At 39.7% G+C, this 20,372-nt stretch overlaps 1 protein-coding gene across 3 annotated transcripts in view; it reads left to right on the top strand.

Annotated features, from left to right (window-relative positions):
• The window catches only part of PBLD (phenazine biosynthesis like protein domain containing), a 30,443-nt gene extending 10,291 nt beyond the window's left edge, over positions 1–20,152 (top strand). Inside the window, exons 1-10 of one of the 3 annotated variants that reach the window (XM_033129943.1) lie at positions 3,155–3,289; positions 7,128–7,207; positions 10,342–10,441; positions 11,037–11,135; positions 13,385–13,494; positions 13,582–13,611; positions 15,797–15,885; positions 16,142–16,320; positions 18,223–18,285; positions 19,361–20,152. In XM_033129943.1, the coding sequence (XP_032985834.1) occupies positions 10,357–10,441; positions 11,037–11,135; positions 13,385–13,494; positions 13,582–13,611; positions 15,797–15,885; positions 16,142–16,320; positions 18,223–18,285; positions 19,361–19,473 (768 nt within the window). In that variant the 5' untranslated portion in view covers positions 3,155–3,289; positions 7,128–7,207; positions 10,342–10,356 and the 3' untranslated portion in view covers positions 19,474–20,152. Of the gene's footprint in view, positions 1–3,146; positions 3,290–7,127; positions 7,208–10,341; positions 10,442–11,036; positions 11,136–13,384; positions 13,495–13,581; positions 13,612–15,796; positions 15,886–16,141; positions 16,321–18,222; positions 18,286–19,360 lie in introns of those variants that run through there. The other 2 variants (XM_033129941.1, XM_033129942.1) reach the window with 2 other exon arrangements.
• Positions 20,153–20,372: the final 220 nt, after the last annotated feature.

The raw sequence follows: 20,372 nt of genomic DNA, 5'->3' as shown, positions 1-20,372 counted from the left end.
ACCCAGTGACTTATTCATCATTTTATCCCCAAAGTCTAGCATGTGCTGCCTAACACTTAGGAGATACACAGTAATTTTTGAAATAAAATTGTTAATGTGAGTCCTACCTTCAGCATAATCTGTCACCATATAGGACAGAGATATTAATTAAATTACGGAAATGAAAAAAACTCCTTTCTCTACCTTTTGACAGAATAAAAATTAAAGTTATACAATACATTTTAGAAAAATATTTTTTATATATGTGTGGTATTAGAAACTTCATGCTGTTTCTATGGCTATTCTCCAAGTACAGCTTAGCATCCCCTGGTATAAGGGTGAAACTTGGAAAATTAATAACTTGGTTAGACTTCGTTTAGTTACCTTATAGCTTGCAATTCAGCAAGTGTGTGGGGGGAGGTTGGAGGTGGGGTGGTAGTGGGAGGTGGCTGTTAAACAGGCAAATGACATTGGCTTTAGAGTCTCAGAATTTTTTCCCTTTAAAGAAATGTTTTCATTTGAGAAGCTGTGCAGTATTTCTAGAAGCCTGATAAAGAACTTAGTTGTAAAATGTTATTCTTCTGTACTAGATTAGATTAAGAAAACTTCAGAAGACTATTTAAACAAACATTATTTTAAAAACTTGCACATGAATTCATAATCACTATAGAAAAATTAGACAGTCTTTTCAATATATATTTTCTCATCCAATTGAACATGTAGCTGATGGCTGGGACCAATGAGGTTGAAGTTCAGCGAATCTAAAACATTGCTCCTTTTGGCATACCTATGATTTCTATAATAGTCTCAATTCTGTTAAATTTAGGAAAACTGTATTTCCTTACCAGAACTCTAATTTGTTCCTGTTGTCTATTCAAATTTTCTAAGATAGTAAAGACAATCTATAATCAAATTTCCAAATAATTGCATAAACAAAACAGCAGTGTTCTGTCAATAATGGTGACGCTATTGAAAAGGAAGTGTTGGCTGGCAGATGATAGTATGTTGAGAAACTCTAAGTACTTGTCAATCAATGTGTGGAAGTCCAGTTTTGATGTATGCACAGCATATTATTTACTTACCTAATTAATTCAATAAATATTTATCGTGTGCCTGGCACTGTTCTGGGTACTGAGATTATAGCAGTAAAGAAAAGCAAGAAGAGGTTCTGACTTTATGCTTTTAATAGTCTAGTTAGAATAATCCAAAAAAACACAAATGAGAACCCAAGATATTTTTTATCTATGAGATTAGCAATGGGGAGGGACACTCTCATATGCTGTCTAAAATGGTACACTCTTTCTGAAGACAAATTTAACTGTGTTTGTAAGGTGTAAGTTAAGATATCTATATACTTTGACCCAGGGATTTCACTTTTAGGAATCTATTATAATTTTAAAAATCAGAAATGCAGGCCAAGATTCACATTTAATAAGTTTAATCACTACATTATCTTTACCAGTGAAAAATTAGAAATAACTTAAATATTCACCAAAGGTGAAATGGTTAAATAATGTATAGCATATCCACAAGACTATTGTAAATGTATTAAAATGTTGTTTCTGAAGCATTTAGTGCCCATGGAAAATACTCATGCTACACTGTGAAGATGGTAAAAATTCTGATTAAAAACAATATATCTAAAATATTAATAATGTTATTGCTTGGGAGTCAAAAGATACAAACGTTTTGAAGTTATTGAAGAAGATCAAAAGATACAAACTTGCAGTTATAAAATAAAGTCAGTCATGGGGATGTAATGTACAACACTGTAACTGTGGTTAATAATACTGTATCGCATATTTGCAAATTGCTAAGAGAGTAGATCTTAAACTTTCTCATCACAAGAAAAAAATATTTTGTAACTATGTGTACTGATGGATGTTCACTACATTTACTGTGGTGGTCATTTTGCAATCTATACAAATATTGAATCATTATGTTGTACACCTGAAACAATGTCAATTGTACCTCAACAAAGAAAGAAAAGCAGGCATTTGGCAAGAAAATTAAGCAAAAACACTTAAATAGTAAGTTAAGGAAGGAAGGAAGGAAGGAAGGAAGGAAGGAAGGAAGGAAGGAAGGAAGGAAGGAAGGAAGGAGAGGGAGGGAAGGAGGAAGTGATGGAGAGAGGGAGAGAGGGAGAGAGGGAGAGAGGGAGAGAGAGAGAGAGAGAGAGAGAGAGAGAGAGAGAGAGAGAGAGAAAGAAAGAAAGAGAAACTTGTAGACCTGGAAGCTTCAGGGTTCCTAGGTTATTTATCTCCTTGAGAACAAGACATGTACATTAGGATAGGTTATTTTCCTTTAGATGTAATCAACTCCCCCACCCCCCACCCCAGTTTGCTGAATGTTCAAAAAGTACTATAACTTTGGGAGGTGGCAATCCCTCCATGACGATAACAAAGTCTGTACTTTCTAGTAAAGCAAAGGAAACACCCAGAATGTTAACAGAATTAATCTCTAGAGAGTGGAACTACAGGAGATTATTATTTTTTTTCTCTGCTTTTCTGTATTTTGTACATTTTTAGTAAAGGGAAAGTATTCTTATAATGAAAAGCTTTATTTTAACAAATCTATATCATGAGCTCAAAAAGTCTCCATCTACAGATGTAATAAAATAACACAAAATTAATTAATGCATGAGGCTTTTGACTGTTAAATAAGCCATGGTAATGTAATGTACAGCATGGTGACTATAGTAACCAAAAATTTTTAAAACTGTTATTGCTGATTTGCAGAGGTCACTTTTTAAGTTTCCGAGTTTTTTATAACAAGCACTTTTTTATAATTAGAAAAAATACACATGCTTTTGAAAGGATAGTAATATTCATTGGGAGACAATAGCCAATTATGTGCTCCTTGGATGTTTCATGCACTCCATTAAAAGCATAGCCTAAGCTAGTTCTGGCTACTCTAAGAAAGAATATGATTATGTTGCTAAGTACCTGTACAGTTTGAAACAGGAATACAAAATTTCAAAAGAAAACATTCTATTCATCCAATGTTTTAAAACAAATTCAATGTAAAGACTTAAAAAATTAGGGGGTCACATACCTTTAAATGTAGGTGTGTTAGAATAATTGCTTGACTTTGTATCTGGGAACTGCTACACCAAGTAAAACAGTACACCAAGTAAAACATTAACTTTATTATTTTTTTCCAACAAGAAGAAGTAAAGCAGGTTAACAGCAATTCTGAGAATTTGCAAAAACAGCCTGCAAGGAAAATGAAGCTCCCTATTTTCATAGCAGATGCATTCACAGCAAAAGCATTTCGTGGGAATCCTGCTGCTGTTTGTCTCCTAGAAGATGTAAGTACTGATTTGGAAATTCTAGATTCCTGTAGAACTCCATATTTCTTTTTAAAAAAATCAGATCTATGTTCTTTGCTTAAATTTTTATTTCCTGGTTATTCCAAATATATAAATAACATGTAAAATATATTTTAATGGAGAGGTAGAGAGATAGACACAGAGATAGAAAGGTACATAGAGGTGGAGCGATAGCCTTAAGTCTGTTGTTTACTGAGTATATCGGAGGTAAAAGGACTAAGTTGAGGGATAATGCAAATCCTTCTCATCTGATGTAAACTGAGAATATAAATCACTCAAAAGTATTTTTAAAACTCTTCAACGATATTACATGGGAACATGGGGCAAATAAATATACTAAGACTCTTGAAATTTAGTCAATTTCACAATTCCTTGCCAGATTGTTTCTAAAGAAAGTTCATGATTTAGACTCTGGTTGTTAATTATTCTCTCACTAATCCTTCGAATCTCTTGTGTTACTTGATAAAACCGTATTTATTACTTTCTGCATTCAGTGGTTGGAAAATGCCGGCTGCGAGGTTGCATAACGAATGCATTTATTAGAGTGAGAGGAAGATTCTTGATCACCATTTTGCTGCTCCATTTGAGAGAGAAAATAAGTGTACTAAGGACACACTTAACAATATTCACCTGTCTCAGTAAAACCTCAGCCATTCTCCATCTTGATTTCACAGTAGAATCACTTGAGGAGATTAAAAAGCAGGGCTACCTGGGTCCCACCCCCAGAGGTTCTCTTGTCATTGGTTTGGGATGCAGCCTGAGCTTAGAAATGTTTAAAGCTCCTTAGCTGATTTTAATGTGCAGGCCAGGCTGAGATTCACTGCACTCCAAGGCCCCAAAGCACACTTTGCCCAATTCAGTAAGATGTATTTAAGATCACCAACTGCTTACTGTACTCCTGAAGTAATTCTCAGGTAATCTACTCTTGCACTAATTGCTCTGAGTGGAAGGGCACCTTGATTTTTTCCTAATACCCAGAGACCAACAAAAGCAGTGAAAGTCAAGGAATATTTAACTATTCGGTTAATATTTACCCAAATCAAAAAGCCATTTTTAAAAACGAGACTTTTGGTAAACTAAGTTCTCCCTATTTTAGAGCTTAATTCCTTCTATCTTTTTACTTACTTCCTTGCAAAAAATGTCTCATTTTTATTGTTCTGAAAAGAATTTCTACTTGTCTGAATAGTAAAGATATCCAGCTAGAATCTGTTACGCTAAATGTAATATTAGCCATGTCTAGTCACATAAAACTAATCTAATTTTATTCTCTTCCACATTTGGTAAGTAAATGAAAACCTAACGGCTAAGAGGGAACTCTAGTCCTTCTCTACATAAATCTTCATTTCTGTAGTTTTAAGCATCTAGGTAGAAGCATTCTCACCATAGAAGTTTGTCCAAATCCACTTGCACACATGAACATTGCTGATATCATTTGACAAAGAACAAAAACCAAAAACGTAAACAAGTGCAAATGGAAGAAAGAAAAAGAAGGCGAGGAAGTCCGTGACTTGGGGACACCCTCTCGGCCCCCTTCACTTCCTCTGGGCCTGAGACCTGTGAGACCAGGCTTATGTGATGGCCTGTCAGGGACAACTGAATAGATATCTAAAGCCTAGTTTGCTAGTTTTCTATTCTGTGGACATGAGAATCCTGTTTTCCTGGAGTTAGCAATTTCCCCAATTCATAATCAATAAAAATTATAAAGGAAGTATACAAACTGTGTTTTCTGCCCATGGACTCTCTTCCCCATAGCTGGAGACAGTGGATACCTGAAATACCTAGAGAGAAAGAACACAAGTGAGCTCAGGAAAATATCAGAGACAAATAAGTGCTACACCTTCTAATACTGACCACAATTCAGTAGGCGGTTAGCCTGTTATTAACATATCCTACGGATGTTTATCGACACCCACCATGAGCCAGGCTCTGGGCTAGGCATGGGAGGTACAAAGTTTGTCTGCCCTTGAGGTTCTCAAAGTCTAGTGCAGGACGGAGGCATGTAAACCTGATCTTTATTCAGTAGTCACCACAGAGGCTGAAAGACCTAAAGGTACCAGGTACAAAGGGGACTCAGAGAACAATGTTGGATTTTGTGGAGAAGAAAATACTTCCGATTTTAAGTGCAGTGTTTCAAAGGAAATTCTGTTTGTTATATCTTGTTTAAAATTATTTAAAATTTGAGCAAGATGAGGCTAAACACAGAAAAACTTGATGGACAGACTAAAGACTAGGTAATTGCACGTGGAGCTTTTGGAATACTTGATAAAAGAACACTGGAAGGAAAGTAAAAAGTTCTGGGTAACAAAGTTCCAAGAACTTTTATAATATTCTAAAGTTTTATTTTTCTTTCAGGACAAGTCAATTTTTAATATTCTCATACGAAGAACTTCTAATGCTGTACATTAGGTGAAAACAAAAACAGATTAAGGGATAAGTGGAACATGAAACAGATATTTGAAAAAATACTTAAACCTTAAAAAAATTGATGTTGTCCTCAAATGCATGACAATCTGTTTGACAATAAAGGCTATGTAGAGAGACATGGAAAATGTATAGAAATAATATTTAAAATATTAAATAGATACATTACGATGATAGCTGTGTAAAAAACTGCAAGAACTCATGACCAACTATTGGAATAGGTCAGAGGGCTGTGGTAGTGATGAGGGGTGATCTTTTATTTTTCTGTAAGCCAACTTTAATATTTAGTGAAAATAACATATCAGCAGGGGTAAAGAGCCCATATATTTATTCTCCCTCATATTTTAACAAAGCCTTAAGTTTTTTATCTTTTTGTGGTTGCGCGCGCGCGCATGTGTTTAGAGCAGGGTTTCTTAACAGCCTCAATACTGACTTTTTGGACTGGGTAGTTCTTTGTTGTAAGAGGCTGTCATGTGCCTTGTTAAATGTTTACAAGTATCCTTGGCCTCTACCCATTAGACGACAGTGGTTCCCCCCTTCAAAAATCACCCCCAGTTGAGATCCGTTGCTTCATAGGTTACTTTTTCTCACAAGAGGTTTATTCCTGAGTTTTCCTGTTAAAATTGCCCATAAAAAACAACTCTGTTGTGTGTCCACTATATACATTTATTCCAATTCAACTGGCATTTCCTGGCTATCTACCATGTGTTGGGATCAAATGTAATATTCATATATCTGCATTATTATTCTTTTAAACACCAGTGATCATTTCCAGTGACAACAAGAAGCATTGGCTTCACACTTTTAAAGAGGAATGCTCAGTTTTAGTTCCTGAACTATTTGCTGTTCCAGATTTCCTTATTAAATTTAGAGAATACCACAAAACCCTTTACAGCATAGAGTGTTATGTATTTAAAGAAAAAAACAGGTGTATAACAATACTGTGTTCAACCTATGCTTTAACTCATGTGGGGAAGCTTATGGTATCCTGGCCATTTCCAGACTTGGTGCCCTTCCTTGGAGAGAGGCTGACTGGGTGTGACCACACTGGGTCAGACTCCTGGGTGGGGCTTCTGGGGTGTTTCAACCTCATATCTCATTTTTATGCCCAGAGAAGGGATGAGGAGTGCAGAGAAGATTCTTTAAGGCCTTGAAGGGTTTTCCTTTGCCCAGTGTTTGAAGAAAAAAAGCAATGCAAAGGAGGAGGAGATGTTAGTATAGGAATTTCTGCTTCCCAAGTATCCTCAGTGGCTTCTAGAACATTACCCTCAGCTTTGGGAGCAGTGACTTCAGACAAATTCAGCCAGATACTGTGCAAATCGCTATTCATACGTTATTTCATTTCACCCTCACAACCACTCTATGAGTAAGTTGTATTATTGTCCCCATTTTACAGATGGGGAAACAGAGGCAGAAGAAGGTTAAGTAATTTGCGTGAGGTCACACACTTCTAGGTGGCTGACTTCAGGATCCCAGGTCTGTGCTTTCAACTATTGTACTCACTATTAAACTACATGTTCTCTCTTTTATGTGCTCCCATGGCACCTCTTACATCCCCATTGGTAACAAACATCACTCTTGTAATTCATTCAATGCCTACCTTCCTCTTTAGACTGCACATTCTGTGAGCTCTTAATCCATTCTGACTTGTTCCAATACACTTGGCCTAGCACATGGGAGGCACTACATGAATAACGTGTCGAGGAAAGTGAAAATATAATCAATTAAATTATGGCAAAATTTCCTAAGAGTTCTAGTTAACCAACAATTATTGAGTTTATGTTCTCATTGGTGGGGCAGGGTGGGTGGGGTATGCCAAGTGAGTGTGAGTTTTGGGTTCTATGATGCAGCTAGAGGGAGTAGGCATCCCAGAGAACCATTAGAAACAACTAAAGATGGCCTACAGTTTGAGTACTTCATTGTGAGGACATAACTTCACAATAATAAATCCAAGTGCCTCAGAAGGAATTTCTCATTTCTTCCTAGGTGATTTAGAACTTTCTACATCCGAAAGCTTTTCCTTCGCTGCAATCTATCTGCAGCAGAGGGACAAAGGAACAAAGACAGAGCAAGATTGTCATGTTTAGGATGTCATAGTTCTACACTGCCACAAGATGGGAGTATTTTAAAACATTAGTCTGATTTTCTGATCATTAATTTTTTGTAGGCCTTATGGTGATGGAATGTTTCAGTGTGCCAATGCAGTACATCAAAAATCCCCCCAAAAACATGGCAATTTTTGCTGTTGGAAATTTGACTCATGTGAAATTGCCAAAGGGAAATGGATATTAAAACAAAAGAATTAATAGCTGTTGGTATTTTAACTATTATGTGCTGATTTTGAAAATAAGCCTGTAGTGTAAAATGGAAAAATTTTTGGAACCAAAATTCAGTATTTTGAATGAATGCAGCTTCTTTCTTTTGTTTCGAAAGCCCTCAAAGTTGAACCAATTTTGGCCTTCTCATGAGTCACCATTATCTTGACTTTTGGTTCCAGAGTAGCTGCCTGTTGTGCATACTGAGGGCTGCTACGATCAAACTTTCTACATTATGTCTGGTCCCTCAGGCAAATGACAGGTGCATTTTAAATGTTCTGGGACAGAAATTACAGTTATAGAAATTCAAATTGCAATTGGTGCAATACACCAAGGTAGAGAAGATTAAAGAGCGATGGTCAGTGAAGTGTGTGTTCTAACTGATGTGTAAAAAAGCCCATTTGCAAGGAAATCCATAAGCAATAGATGGTGAGCTTGGCTACAATGGGGGATGCTTTAATGCTTTTAGAGACTCTTGTCCTAAAGATCGAGGGAAGAAACAAAGAAAGGAAGGACAAAGATAGGGGGAGTTTGGCCGCGTGAGCCAGAGGAAGGACTGGCAGGCAGTGCAAGTTTCTGGAGCGAAGGAGGCAGACCCAGGAAGACCAGGACAGGCTTTTCTTTGTCACCCCTTCAATCACCACTGAGCTCTGCGATTGCAGATTCTGAACTAGAGAATTAAATGGCTTCCGGTTTCTCTCAGGTGTTGTATACACAGGTATGTGAGCCAGTTTCCACAGACAATATTCTATAGGCCATGGGAAGAGCTTGAATTCAATTCTTAACAGTATTGCCTTGTTGGCTGGGATGCCCCAGCAGTTCCCGCGCTCCACTCAGGTGGCACGTCTCACTCCCTAGACTCACAGGTGCCCACAGGTGTGACAGGTGCATATTCTACTTCATGCCTACCATCCTAATTCTCCTTACCTCGGCTCACAGAATCCTAGAGTGTCAAAGATTTAGCAGAAGGAGAACAGATGTGAGATCAAGTGATTGGCCCACGAAGTGTCACTAATACAAAGCTCTTTGCCCACATTTTTCTGTCCAACTCATCAAAATTTGCCCTTTTTCTTTAAAGTCCTAGCATATTTATTGTCAAAATCTGTGTATATCAAATACATACATATGTATGTACTCTCTGGTGTTGTTCATTGCTGCGTTCTGGGTCTGTCCTGACTCCCCACAGAGAAGCTAAGCCCCTTGAACACAGGGCTGTATCTTATGCACCAGGGCTGCTTAAACTTTAATGTGCACGGAGATCACCTGGGGATCTGGTTAAAATGGAAGTTCTGAGTCAGAAGGTCTCGCGTGGGGCCTGAGACTCTGCATTTCTTTCTTTTTTTTTTACATTAAAGTTTATTGGGTGACAATTGTTAGTAAAGTTACATAGATTTCAGGTGTACAGTTCTGTATTACATCATCTATAAATCACATTGTGTGTTCACCACCCAGAGTCAGTACTCCTTCCATCACCATATATTTGATCCCCTTTACCCTCTTCTACCACCCTTTCCCGAGACTCTGCATTTCTAACAAAGTCCCTCAGTGGTTGTGATGGTGCTGCTGGCCCAGCACAGGACTCGATAATTGATTGCTGCATTCCCTCAGAAATGTGGCAGGCGTCTGTTTTATCTGATAGACACTGACTGGTTTTCCTGTCTGCAGCGTGCTATAGGGATACTGTGAGTAAGTGTTTGTCTTTGTTATGGGGAGTGTAGTGTGGCAGGTTAAAGCCCTGGGCTTTGAGCCACTCAAAATGAAAATCTTACATTTATCAAGTACTTACTATCTGTTGGGCACTGTGATGAGCACTTTATATGCATTATTGGACTTAATCTTTTGAAAGAAAAATGTTAAGTAAAAAACAAAACCGTTGTATTATGTTTGGGTTTTCAGAAAACAAGTATCAATGTCTTAAGTGATTTCTCTTTCTATAGAACTACAGAGCTTCTGTAGATTTTGAATACAGTGCTTCTTTAGGAAAAGCTAAGTAAATCTCCTGCTAGGATACTTTCAGATAGACTAGGTAACAATCTGACAAAGGATAGGCCAGCCCAGTAGGTTTTTCAGTCTGTCCTAGCTTTGTACATCCACAGCTCTTCAAAGGGTGTTGTAAGCATGGATTTCTGAAAAACAATCTCTATAATAGTGCTTTGAATTCTTTGGCAATTATTTCCTTTAACCATGGGTAAGTTTTCATATTAATAAACTGTGTTGTTAACTAATGGCAGTTGCTATCCAAGGAAGTCTGTTTTGTGTTTCTAGAGTCTCAATAACTTTTTGCTTCTAATTTAGAAATTGGATGAAGACATGCATCAAAAAATTGCAAGGGAAATGAATCTCTCAGAAACTGCTTTTATCCGAAAACTGGACCCAACTGACAACTTTACACAAAGTAAATATGCATTTTTTTTTAACCATTCTTGAATGATACCAGAAGCTGCTTTTCCAGTGGGGGAATGATATTTAAGGGAAATGCCCATTTACTATTTGCATGCAGTTACCCTGTTTCCCCAAAAATAAGACCTAGCCAGACAATGAGCTCTAATGTGTCTTTTGGAGCAAAAATTAATACAAGACCCGGTATACATTACATTACATTGCATTATATTATATTATAAAGACCCAGTCTTGTATTTTAGTAAAATAAGACTGGGTCTTATATTAATTTTTGCTTCAAAAGATGTCTTAGAGCTCATTGTCCAGGTAGGTCTTATTTTCGGGGAAACACAGTAGGAGAGAGGGCGGGGATTCTGATTCGGTTTTCAGTTCATCTGGGGGATCAGGTGTTGGTTAATTTGTATGTTTCAGCTCCAGATCAGTACTGGGGATCCCTAGGATGCCTGCCTAGATTTCACTCTTCATTTTACAACATATTTCAGCAATTAATTCATGCCCGTGAAATATTTTGAAAAGAATGAGAAAATGAAGTTTGTAACTCACTTGTATAAGAATGGTCTTCTTTCTCTTTGGCTTGTCTTCCTCTGAAGGTTCCCGCTTTGGACTAAGGTGGTTTACGCCAGCAAGTGAGGTCCCTCTCTGTGGCCATGCTACCCTGGCTTCCGCAGCTGTGCTGTTTCACAAAATAAGTAATATGATTTTTTTTCTTTTTAGTGAACCTATCACTTAGCAAATAGCAAATATTTTTTTAAATTCTCATATACACTTTCCAGTGAACCAAATGACTGGTGTAAGACATTACAGAATTTATTTCGAGCCATTCATTACGCAGAAACAAAAACAGCAACCTTCAATAACACTTTGGCCTTCCTGAGTATGCACCAGGCATGTTAGAAAGCTGTGGTGGTTGTTTCCTAGAATGCCTTTTTATTTTAAATAGGAACTCTCTGGTTTCTGTGGAGGGGAGCTCATAAGGCAGAACAGGTGTCACACATGATGTGATATCAGGCACCAAAAGGCACACTTTGTCCCCAAAGTGTCCCCACCCACACTGACACTCATTTCACAACAAGAACTTCTTTACTCTGAATTTTAAAGATTCATGTGCCCCCACTATATACATTTACCTTGTAGCACCTTAATCCTATCAGTTTCCATCTTAGTTGTATTTAGTACATTTAGTAAAGATCAGGGCTTTGTGGGAATGGGGCAGAGGAGAGATGCTTGGAGATTCCCTGAAAGTGGAGATGGATGCAGCCATGAACAAGTATAGACAACAAACAGAAAGTTAAAGAAAAAACAGGGTGGCATGACAGAGGGTAACTGTAAAAAGTGGGGGGTGGAGAAGGAGGGCCTTTGGGGAGTTACTATAGATGGGGATAGCAAGGTATTACAGGGCAGGTTCCCGCAGGATGCAGACTCTGGGACACATGCCGGAAGAACTAGGGGCAGTATTCTTGAGGTCAATATTGGTAGGGGAGTAAAGAAAGGATTGACCAGTGGGAGAAGCTGAACTGCAAAATGTTAGCCACAAAGAAAGGCCTAGGGCAAATCCACAGGGAGGTCTGAAGCTGTGAAGGTCCTCCAAACAGTGTAGTTCCAAATAGAAGCAAAGGTTCAGGCTTTTATTCCCTCTACTGACCAGTCTCCAACAGCCCAGAAAAGTGGCAGGAGTTTGGGTAAAGTAGCTCTATTCAGCCAAGGGCAAATCCCAGAGCAGGATTCAGCGGAGAGCTGTCAGTCACCAACACTCTCGGCAGCTGGGTCAGGGCTGGGTGAGACAATCAAGGCACCCGAGAGCAGCTGCCTCCTTAAATTCTGGGTCTGGGTACTTCTTTACCTCACCTAGTGCTGGCTCTGGAGGGTAGGGGCAAGTTGGGGAACAACATCCATTAGAGAAGGGAACATTTAAACTGAAGAATGTGAAGCCATCTGTGGGAGGAAGAGCATTAGAGCTGCAGAAGTAAATGCAAAGCCCCTGAGGGGACTGTACAAGCAGAGGGCTCAAGTTTCCTGAGGGGAGGGGGTGATTGATGGGACATGGCACCGAGAGTTAGGCCCTGGCCCCTCTGTAATGTAATCCGTTATGCATTTGAAAAAGATAATTTTGGTTTCGGTGGATAGGGGAAAAGAATGAAGGCAAGTAAACATCCTGAAATATTGTTTAAGAATTCAGTCTTGAAAAATAAACTTCAGTTTTACTGAAGTTGAATTGAATGCCTTTTGAAAACCCCACATTGGTTGGTGTGAGGCTGAATGATAGCCCTCAGATCCGGCATAGGGTGGTTCTAAGGTTAGATGAGAAAAGTATGAAAATAATGTCCTACACCGATTATAATGAGCAAGTTAAACTTTGGGTTTCAGAATGTAAATTTTATACTCTGTGAAAGTTAATAAGCAATGCTGAATTTCCTCACCTTTGAGATACAATTAAGTTTTACAGAAATGCTGGGGTGGGGGGGACAAAGAATTATGTCACAAGTCTTTGTTTTCACCAAAAATGCCATACACATTGAAGGCAGATAAGTGGCTCAAGTTGTATTAGTAGCATGGAGGGAGGGATATTATATCAGCATTTGTGGTCCAATCTTTAAATCAAAATTTTATGTATAGCTTGGTTTATTTAGAATAAATCCGATTTGTTCATATCATACTGTTGTTCATAACTTGTATGTTCTATTTGTCACCCCCTTGGCATATCTTAGACTAGTAGAACTTATAATTCTATAGTTGTTATAGGTCAATATTTTTAAATCTTCATTAGAAAACATAGCATCCCTACGAAGTAGGCTTAATTATTACCCTGTTATTGGTAAAATGAAAATGGTTATTGGTAAAATGAAATTGGTATTATTACCTCAGTTTATTTTCCTATTTCTTGATTCCTTTTCAAACAGTTTTCTGATTGACAGAATAAGTCTCTCTGTTTTTTGGCCAGAGAATGTGAATAGCACTCTAAACTTTGTCACGCTGAGTGGGGAGCTAAAGGCCAGAAGAGCGGAGGATGGTATCATCCTGGATTTGCCTCTTTATCCAGCCCACCCCCAGGTCAGCTCTTTCTAATTATTGCCATAAACTGTGTGCAACTAACAGCTTGCCTGTTTTATAATGGTTTTGTCTTTTTTCCCCATCTAGGACTTCCATGAAGTAAAGGACTTGATAAAGGTTGGTGAAAAGAATCAAACCTGAGCTCATGTGGTCTGGTCACTTGTTATTGTTTGAACACAATGATTCAGTACCATCTGATCCCAAAAGACAGGCCTTCCACCAGTATCAATGTTCCAGTCTAAGCCTGGATAAATAGTGCACAGTACATTTGAGGTTTGAATTTTAATATTGAGTCTATTTGATGAGAAGGTTGACTAGTTTTCCCTGACTCTTCACAGTCAGCATTAACCTCCATGGTAGGGTGGAGAGAGGAGAGACTGCTGTGTGGAAGGCTGAGAGAAAAAGAAAAGAAAGGAAACTAACTGCCGGGCAGCCGTCGGTGTCCACAGTTTCTGCAACAAAGGATGAGGCTGAGGTGGAGGGTCTGTGGTTTGATGGAGGAGAGCAGGAAAGCATGGGAACCTCGACAGAGAAGACAACACACCACGCCTGGCTTTCTCAAGGGGTCCGTGTGGGGTGGGGCCGCGGTGGCAGCAGCGTCATCGTCATCATTGAGAACATTTTTGAGTCTTCCCTAGGCAGTACCATTAAGCACTTCACATGCGTTATTTCATTTAATTCTCACTGTCGCCTGGTAAAGTATGCACTGTAATTATCTGATAGAACTTCCAGAAAGCCAGAGCAGCCCTGGATGACCAGGTACTTAGTATGTAGAGAAGGAAGGGCCGCCATGAAAAATAATGATTCCATAAAATGGCCTATTGTGGGTACTACTAGGGGGTTTCTCAGTGAATTTTCAACAATATCATTTATAATTTCATTAGTGTTTTGCTTTATCTAAGTTTTCAAAAAGTATAAGCAAACATCATGGATTCTGTTCTAATTTTACGCTCAGCCTCACCTATGGTTTGGGTTTTGAGAGGTCAGCCAAATTCATAAATGAACTGTTTGAAGCAGGTTGGCAGGGAAATGGAAACTATTCATAACAGTAGGTAGACCTTGTTCCTGGTAGAAAGAATTTAACCGGATCTTTCAAAGCCTCAGGGTCAGCATTTGTAAAATGGGAATGACAAAGAGTTATTTGTCATGAATGTTGTCATTTTGTGTTCCTAGAAACTGGCAATAAGATTCCCTGCTGAGAATTACATTTTCAATTCGACCTCAGAATCCATGCAAAGAAGGGCTGGCTGACCCTTTAGAGAGACTGAAAGGCCCGGAAAGCAGATGGGATCTGGCTGCAGGAATTCTCATTTCTAGAAAGAGGGACATTGTTCATCTGTAGTTATAGAGACAGACAGCTCAGGCACCCCACAAGGTGCAGGGAGTCTTGGCCTTGGGAGCTGGAGCGCTTCAGTCCCTAAAGAGAGTTAGAAAACCCGAAGCCACCTAACGACTGCCAGACAGCATTATACTGACGACATATACATACTATGTCATCAGTATTGTCATCTGCTCTGCCGGCAGCCGGTGGTAGTGCCAAAGGATGGCTTGGAGGGCTTTTGTCCCCTCATAATCTCCCTCAGCATCCCAACCCAACAAACAAGCAAAACAGTGTTATTGGAAATGAGCAAGATTATGTGCGGTCTTAGGTCAAGGGTGAATCAGAGCATCTTTAGAAAACGTTGTTACTGATCTGTAGCATACAATCGAAGCGAACCCTGTGCTTGCCAAGCAGGGCAGCATTAAGATGAGTCCTCTAGTTCCTCTCTCCCAATCAAACTGCCAGACCCAAGTCCTTAGCATGTAGAATATTCTAGTTACTGCTGCAGAGACTTCACATATTTTATTTAATCCCCACAACAACTCTAAGAGGTAGGTACGAGGCTCCCATCTCTAAAAACAGTAGACAGAGCAATGACCATTGATTCCAGGGCCCCTCAGACCTGGGGCAAAGGTGTGTGTGTGTGTGTGTGTGTGTGTGTGTGTGTGTGAGACCCTGGGCCTCTCTAAGTCTTCTGATCTATGGGGGAAATACCCATTTGAAGGAGTTGTGTGCTGAGGCACATGTCGACACTTGTGAGTAATGCCTATCTTCGGCTTTCAGAGGTCTCCCTTAAAGACCTCTTTGGTCACCAGGAAATTGGCCTTCCTTGAATCCCGAAACTGAACTTAAACTTGAGGATTGGAGCTGATGGGTGTGCCGGACACCCTGCAAATGCTCATTAGACATCGTTTTCCGTGCAGGGGATGAAGGGCTTGAGCCAGGGCACATTCCTACGGAGTTTCCGATCTGTCTCCACAGACCGCCATAGGTGACACACAGGTCCAGGACATCCGCTATTCTCCAGATACCCGAAAGCTCCTTGTCCGACTCAGTGATACTTACGACAGGTGAGCAAGATTTTTGGCTTCGTCAGCACTTTGGGGAGGGCTGAGCACCCAGATTTATAGTTGTGGGTTGGTCTGGCTGTGCCATGTCCAGTCAAATGATGATTTATGCAGCCAGAGAGTTTTGTTCTCGGGTAGGAAGATATTCCATTTGCTTTCCCCTCCCCTCCTGCTGATCTGTTTGGGCAAGCCACACCCTGGCCCGCTTTACAGAGTCTGTGGAATAGGTTTGTCCTAATCCATCCCATTTATGAACAAGGTCATTTTTGGAGAAACTGCAAGTGAACACACAGAGTCTGCTGCAAGTGGAGAACACAGGGAAGGTGAAAGGACTCATTCTCACCATTAAAGGAGATCCTGGTGGGCAGACCCAAGCGTTTGACTTTTATTCCCGATATTTTGCGCCATGGGTTGGTGTGGCGGAAGACCCTGTAACAGGTACTTTTGATTTGGGTTCTAGGGACGGTTAAACAGTGGAGGAGGAGGAGGACAAATAGTTTAAGTGCCCTTCGTGTAACTTTCCAGATTGCTTGGGTTTTGAGTTGCCTTTGTTTCCCTATCTACCCGTCCCCCATCCCTTCACTAAGGTCTCATGTGAAAATCACAGAATTAAGAAGGCACTATAGCAGGGTTAAACTTTAGTGTCAGGCAGCCTGGGTTTGCATTCTAGCTACCTAGCTGTTGACCTTGGGTAAATGACTTAAGTTCCTCTATCAAATATGGATAATACTCATAGGGTTATGTAAACCCAATGCAAGGTAAGAGCTTAGAACAGTGCCTGGCACACAGTAAGTGCCCCCAAACCTATTCGCTATTTTATTTTATTTTTTAGAAAGATTTTTATTAAAATATATTATTATTAAATATTATTTTAATAACAACAATGAAACTGGCTCCCTGAGCCAACACTTCCAGATCTGCCATTTCCAAAATTCAGGGGCTGATGTCCAGTGCGTTCCAAAACCTTTTGTCCTTTTTAGTGACCATCCTGCGTAATCATTGATATCTAGATAAGATTTGGTTTTGAAGGATAAACTCCTGGGCTGTAGGTGGGAAATAGGGAACAGGAACAGTGTTGCTTTTTTTCCCTTCCTCCTTTCCCAGCCCTGCTTCCAAAGTGGGTGGGATGGGTTTGGGAACAGGGGGGTATTCAAGATCTTCTACCAGCCAGAAGCAGAGGGATGAAATCAAAGATGGGCAGAATGTGAAGCCTCTTTGTGAAGAGTGGGCTGAGCAGCAAAAGGGAGCAATGCTTGATGGAGGAGGCTGGTGGCCAGGGCAGAAAGAGGCGGGACAGAGACTCCCAGGCTCCTTTTCTGGTCAGATGGCAGGGGCTGCAGTGGTTTCAGGAGCTTGACTTAGTTAGTCTCTGAGGGACAAAACGTGAAATCCAAAGCTCAGCAAGCAAGCACTTTGAAAACTCAGGAAAGTGCCTGAAGCCCAAACAGTCCAACTAAACCCTCCCCTATGGAAAAGAAGTTCTGAGCAGATTTACACATGCACAGCTGCTTTAAAAGGATTTCACTGGCACAGAGGGCAAGTTTTTCCCCTGTAATAATGCTTCTCGAGAATGGGAAGGTCTTTGGACAGTGATGACCAACCACCTCCGTTTGCTTGAGACTGAGGGATTTCCCAGCATACAGGACCTTCAGCGCAAACACCAGGACAGACTCAGGGAAACTGGGATGGCCGGTCACCCTATGTGGACCTCCCATAGCATTGATAAGTTTTCCTGAAGGAGTGGTCTTTTCCAATCCATCTTTTTCTCCTCCAAAGACTTTTTTTTGTCAGTTATTACTTTATGTTTTGTTTCTTCATTTTAATATCTACTCTCTGATCTAAACCTAGGGTACAATCATGTGAAAAAATACCTCACTGAAATAAAGTTCTTCCAGCACCAAAATTCTGGGAATGTGTGCTTGGTAGAAAATTTGGCATTTTGTCAGAGTTTCTAGCTTTCCTTACATATGCATCTCCAGAGGAAGCAGATATTTTCCCTTGAAAGATGTAGGAAGACTTATGTGAAGGCCCTGATTTTCCTACCATGGGCTGACAATGAACTGGTAGACAGGACAAGAGTTAAAGCCTGCAGTTTAATTCAGCCTTCAGAAAGTTTAAGACATAGCAAATGCATCATTTGGAGAAGCTTATTCATAAGTTCTGTGTCTTCCTTTCTATCTCCATTCATAATTCAACACTCTGTTTTGTCTATGCCAACATAATGACTAAGTAATCTAAAATTTAGTCAAACTGGATAGTTGATTGTAATTGCTTATAAATTTGCCACAAAGCCACCCTGTTTTCTTTGGAATTGTACCATTACTTTTTATTTCTTTTAAGGATCTGCACATACTGTTCTCAGCAGCTACTGGTCCCAGCAACTGGGGAAGAAAGACATGCATGGTAGGACGGCTTTTTTTCAAATTTTTAAAAAAATTTGCCTAGCCTTAAGCTAGTATTCTTTCTCACATGTACTATCCACTTGGAGATATAATACAATGTTATGTATCACCCACATGAAAAGGAAAGGCTTTTAAATTCCTTTACCCTGAACACTTACTCAAAATATCCCCAGTCCCAAATATCTCCCACCTTTATCCCTCCCGACGCACAAACATATTTCTAGCATAGTATGCGTGAGTGCCCAATAAATGTTTGTTGAATAAAATTAATAGCTGTATAACTTTGGCCCAAAGAGGTAATTTATGATGTGACCAGTTGAGAATGGATGGTCACCAAGCTCCCTTACTGCTATTGCTTTCACCTGATTGAGTCGAACCAAGTCCCCTGGTCTCCGGGGCACAGAGAACAGGGCTCAGACTGTGGAGGCTACACAGCTCTAAAAGTTAAAAGAGGAGTCTGACCCAAAAGGTAGAAGCCTTATGTAGTGGGAGGGTTAGGCCCCTGTGACCCTGATTTGGGCAACAGGGTGGCTGTAGTCTCTTTGGTGAGCTTAGCCACTCTCTTCAGCACTGAGCTCCAGGAAGGTGAGGGTTGTGCCTCTCATTTGCCTGACCCATGTGGTTCCTTGATAACCACAGTGCGTGAATGAACTCCCTTTGTCCTATTCAGATCTGCGAAGATGGGGCCTCCTCAGGAGGGCCAAGACCACCCCTCTTTGTCTTCTTACATGTCTAGTTCTGCGTCTATCTTTTCGCACATCCTTGCTTGCTGCTAGACAGAGCTGGGGAGGAAGTTTGTATGTGGGTGTGTCTGGGGCAGTACAGAAGGGGGAGGAAATGGCTCAGGAAGGGAAGGTGTGGAGCTGTGTGTTCTGTGGATCAAATTGCATTCGTTGCCCTTCAGTCCTCAGGAGATGGGGTGAGCTGGGCAGTACCATGGACAGATGAAGAAATTTATTCTTTAAACTGACCTGGGAGAATTTTAGAGCTTGTAATAAGAGGTCTCTCACTATGTTCTGTTAATTAAAAAGGGTGAAAACAATCTTAATTTGTGATTTGTTTTATGTTTTCTTTAGCCTTTCAGTGTTCCTGCAGAGGAGGAGAACTGGAGATTTCATTGCGTCCTGATGGACGAGTTGACATTAAGGGAGGCGCTGCCGTTGTTTTAGAGGGTACTCTCACAGCCTAGAGATGGTTGTGCTGAGATGCTCCTATCTCAGCACAAAATGACTAAGTATTTTCTGTTTACAAAGAAACATAAGGGGCTGCCTTTAGCAAACTTACATAGTAGTCCACTTAATCCTCATGTTAAAAATAGAAAAATGAAGACATATTCATGGAGATTTAATAACGCATCCTAATTAACTGATGGAGTTTTGGCTCTCCTGTGAGTGTATTTGAAGTGTAAGTAACCAGTAACAAAGAATAATGTTGTCACCTTTGATTATGACTACCAATCACAGATAAGGAACAAATTTATGAGGATAAGATCAAACCATTTAAACTCAGGTGTATCTGATAGAATATTTTGCAGCCATTAAAAACAACCCAATAACTATGTGGAAATATAGAAAAATGTTTCAAGATATAATACTAAGAAAGAAAATTACAGTAGACTATAGAATGTTATGCTTTCTATGGAGAATATGAATTTATATGGACAAGGATGGGTCACGAAGACAGACAAGTGGAAACAGTTTATGTGTGGGGAATAAAATTGGGAATAATTTTAATGTATTTAAAAACTTATTTTCTTTATTGGAATACGCTCATCTTTAATAACTAAAAATCAGGACGTATAACTAAATAAAAACCCAGTAACTTAAAAAAATGTATGTGTATTAGTGTGGTAATAAAATTAAACACTAAAAGTGTTTTTCTTTATCTTTTCTTTATATTAATATTTAGTTTTAGAGTGATAACTTAAAAAGGATTTTTAAAAAATTTTATTGGGGAACATTGGGGAACAGTGTGTTTCTCCAGGGCCCATCAGCTCCAAGTCGTTGTCCTTCAGTCTAGTTGTGGAGGGCGCAGCTCAGCTCCAAGTCCAGTCACCCTTTTCAATGAGAGCTCGCGCTCTAACCAACT

The sequence above is a fragment of the Rhinolophus ferrumequinum genome, chromosome 16 (genome assembly GCF_004115265.2).
Source record: "Rhinolophus ferrumequinum isolate MPI-CBG mRhiFer1 chromosome 16, mRhiFer1_v1.p, whole genome shotgun sequence".
In the NCBI taxonomy this organism is placed as follows: domain Eukaryota; kingdom Metazoa; phylum Chordata; class Mammalia; order Chiroptera; family Rhinolophidae; genus Rhinolophus; species Rhinolophus ferrumequinum.
This window is presented reverse-complemented; position numbering and strand designations above follow the sequence as displayed.